Source organism: Octopus bimaculoides, chromosome 22 (genome assembly GCF_001194135.2).
Source record: "Octopus bimaculoides isolate UCB-OBI-ISO-001 chromosome 22, ASM119413v2, whole genome shotgun sequence".
Lineage (NCBI taxonomy): Eukaryota > Metazoa > Mollusca > Cephalopoda > Octopoda > Octopodidae > Octopus > Octopus bimaculoides.
This window is the reverse complement of record NC_069002.1, coordinates 31,133,117-31,136,302: the sequence shown is the minus strand read 5'-3', so window position 1 is coordinate 31,136,302 and position 3,186 is coordinate 31,133,117. Positions and strand designations below refer to the sequence as shown.

Below are 3,186 nucleotides of genomic sequence, written 5' to 3'. Positions count from 1 at the left end.
TTGGCAGAATTTGAACTTAGAACTGTGGTGATGGTGGTAGTAGTGATGATGATGGTTATGGTGGTGATGGTGGTGGTGGTGGTGGTGGTGGTGGGAGTTAAGTGGTGCTAGTGATGATGATGATGATGATGATGATGATGATGATGGTTATGGTGATGATGGTAGTAATGTGGTGATGATGATGGTGGTGGTAGAAGTTAGTGGTGCTAGTGATGATGATGATGATAGCAACAATGATGACCGTAATGATGATGTTTATTTTTTTTTATATTTCAGGCCCCAGTTGTTACTTGCCAAATATGTCATGCACCAAAACTGCACCAAACTGTAACAATGAACTTTTGGTAGAAATGTGTTTTATAAACAACGTACTTCACTGCGTTGAAAAGGCAGCACCACCACCAACAACCCCAGCACCAACTACTGTTCCGACAACTGTTCCAACAACTGTTCCAACAACTGTTCCAACAACTGTTCCAACAACTGTTCCAACAACTACAGCACCAGCACCAACAACACCAGCACAAAGTAAGTTCCTTTTGTTTTGACATGGTTTTGAAGTATTGGATGTGACACCAGATATGACATTAAATATGATACCAGATGGGATTTTGATATGATACCAGATGTGATACCAGTGACCAACTCAATATCTGCCTCCTCAGTAGCATGTGTTTGTCTAAGGCATTAGTTTATTGAACTAAAAACTCTGTTGTAAATAACAATGATGCAAAAAGCTATAAAGGACTTACTAAAGATCCGTTTAAGAGTAGATTCTCACAACATATGTATGCATTCAGGTACTTTGGAAGATGCTTTACTACCACCCTATCCAAATACATTTAGAATTTAAATGATGTTAATATTAACAATTATGAAGCCAATTTGTTCAGCGCATTTAAGAAACACACAAAAACCATTAGATTCACTTCAACATTTAAATTTAATTTTCCAAAATATTTTCGTCGCTTTGAGACCATGACCTGTTCACTGACCAAATTCCATGCAGCACGGAATATATCTGACTCTCTAATGACTTAGCCAATGACCATCTTGCATTCAAATATACAAACGTATAGTAAAGCTGAAAGTCCCCCTCCCACCACCACCACTAGTAAATTTGTTTTGTCTTTTGTCTGTAGTTATTGCTATGATTAGTATGTAATTAGTGATAGAAATACATAATGTTACTTTTAATTAATATATCTACCTGTTAATTACCAATTCTATTTCTGATTTACAGAGGAATGCTTGAGTCCAGACGTTACCAAAAACCTTGTAGGTATGATTGTTGGATGTTTGACAGTTTCTTGTGCCAAAGCAGGCTGGATACCCCTTATGGGTCCTCCATGTAGCAATGGTGCAAACTGTTGCTTAAAAAAGCTTTAACAACAATGAACAAATAGAAAATAAAGAAAGAAAGAAAGTAAAGGTAATTTTAATCTTTTTTCATCTAAAATTTCTGCAAAATTTGTATTTTTGCTTAATATTTCATTTCTATTTTTATTTCTATTTATTTTTCGTTTAATATTTCATTTCTACTTTTAGACTGAGTACATGAGTGCAAATTCACAATGGTGTAACACTATTTTATCCCTGAACACATCACAATATAATATTTATTTATTTATTGCTCACAGGGGGCTAAACATGGAGGGGACAAGCAAGGACAGATAAAGGGATTAAGTCGATTACATTGACCCCAGTGCGTAACTGGTACTTATTTAATCGACCCCAAAAGGATGAAAGGCTAAGTTGACCTCAGCAGAATTTGAACTCAGAATGTAGTGGAAGACGAAATACCACTAAGCATTTTGCCCAGCGTGCTAACGATTCTGCCAGCTTGCTACCTTAAACATCACAATATAATACTGTTTGAATAATTAGATATACAACGTTGTAATTATATACACCGTATAGATACACTACAGGGTATTATTGTTTATACAGTTAGAATACCATCATCATCATCATCATCATCATCATCTGAGGGCCCAGGTCGGCTGGGACGAGAATCTGTTGATTCCTTTCCTTGGCTTTTGAATTGCACTATAATTCTATTAACAGTAGCAAGAGGAATTTGATAATTTTCAGCAAATTTTCGCTGGCTAAGACCAGCCTCAGATTGCCCAACAATACAACCTCTTTGAAAATCTTTTTGTTCTGTTGAATTTTTTGTGCGTGGCATGGTTACTCTTTGCAAATGTTTAATATAATGGCACCTGGAATGGAAAAGAATAATTACATTGTAAATTCTACACCACTGAAAATATATCAAGATGCTTAGATCAGAAATTTTGAAAATTAAAGGTGTCTATTTACTTCCTACATGTCTGTGTGTATATATATATATGTGTGTGTGATAGGCTTCCTCACAGTTTCAGTTCACCAAATTTACATACAAGGCATTGGTTGACTTGGGACTATATTAGAAATCATTTGCCAAAGTGCCACAGGGTAGGACTGAACCTAAAACCATATGGTTGCAAAGCAAGTTTCTTAACCACACTCATCCAAGCCTGCCAACAACGTTTGTTTATGTCTTCTTATGTTTTATGTTCATATATTTTCCAGAGCAGATTAGACCGGATTGAACCAGACCAAACCAAACCAAACCAAACTAAACCAAACAAACCAGAGTCCATCAAGTTGGTTGAATCAAGAGATAAGAAAGAAATTATGAAGACTGATAAGAAATAAAATACCATCTGACTTAATTAACAAATTTTGTTTAATTTATTTGTATAATTGTCTGCGTTGAGTTACAAAGTTATTTAACCATTGCTAACCAATGTTTACCTCAGTGAACCATGGTTAACTGCAGTTAACCACTATTAGCCAGTTAACCATACTCAATCACTGTTAACTAATGTTCACTAGAGTTAACCAATGTTGACCAAATAGTTCAATACCACAGTACTTTACTCAGTGTTATAATTTAAACAATTCTTAGCCATTACCAAACTTACCTCTGATTTTTTTTTTTTTTTAAACTCAGAATGTGAAGACAGATGAAATGCCATGAAGCATTTCATCCAGCATGCTAACGATTCTGCTGCCTTAGTAATAATAATAATAATAATAATAATAATAAATAAAATAATAATAAATAAAATAATAAAAATAATAATATTAATAATAATAATAAAAAATAAAATAAAAATAAATAAAATAATAATAATAATA

General features: G+C 34.0%; 1 protein-coding gene across 1 annotated transcript in view; it reads left to right on the top strand.

The window, feature by feature from the left end:
* The window catches only part of LOC106872497 (protein psiD), a 7,685-nt gene extending 4,968 nt beyond the window's left edge, over positions 1 to 2,717 (top strand). Inside the window, exons 3-5 of the mRNA XM_014919550.2 lie at positions 277 to 528; positions 1,244 to 1,432; positions 2,575 to 2,717. Of these exons, the coding sequence (XP_014775036.1) occupies positions 277 to 528; positions 1,244 to 1,389 (398 nt within the window). The 3' untranslated portion in view covers positions 1,390 to 1,432; positions 2,575 to 2,717. The remainder of the gene's footprint in view (positions 1 to 276; positions 529 to 1,243; positions 1,433 to 2,574) is intronic.
* The last annotated feature ends 469 nt before the right edge of the window (positions 2,718 to 3,186 follow it).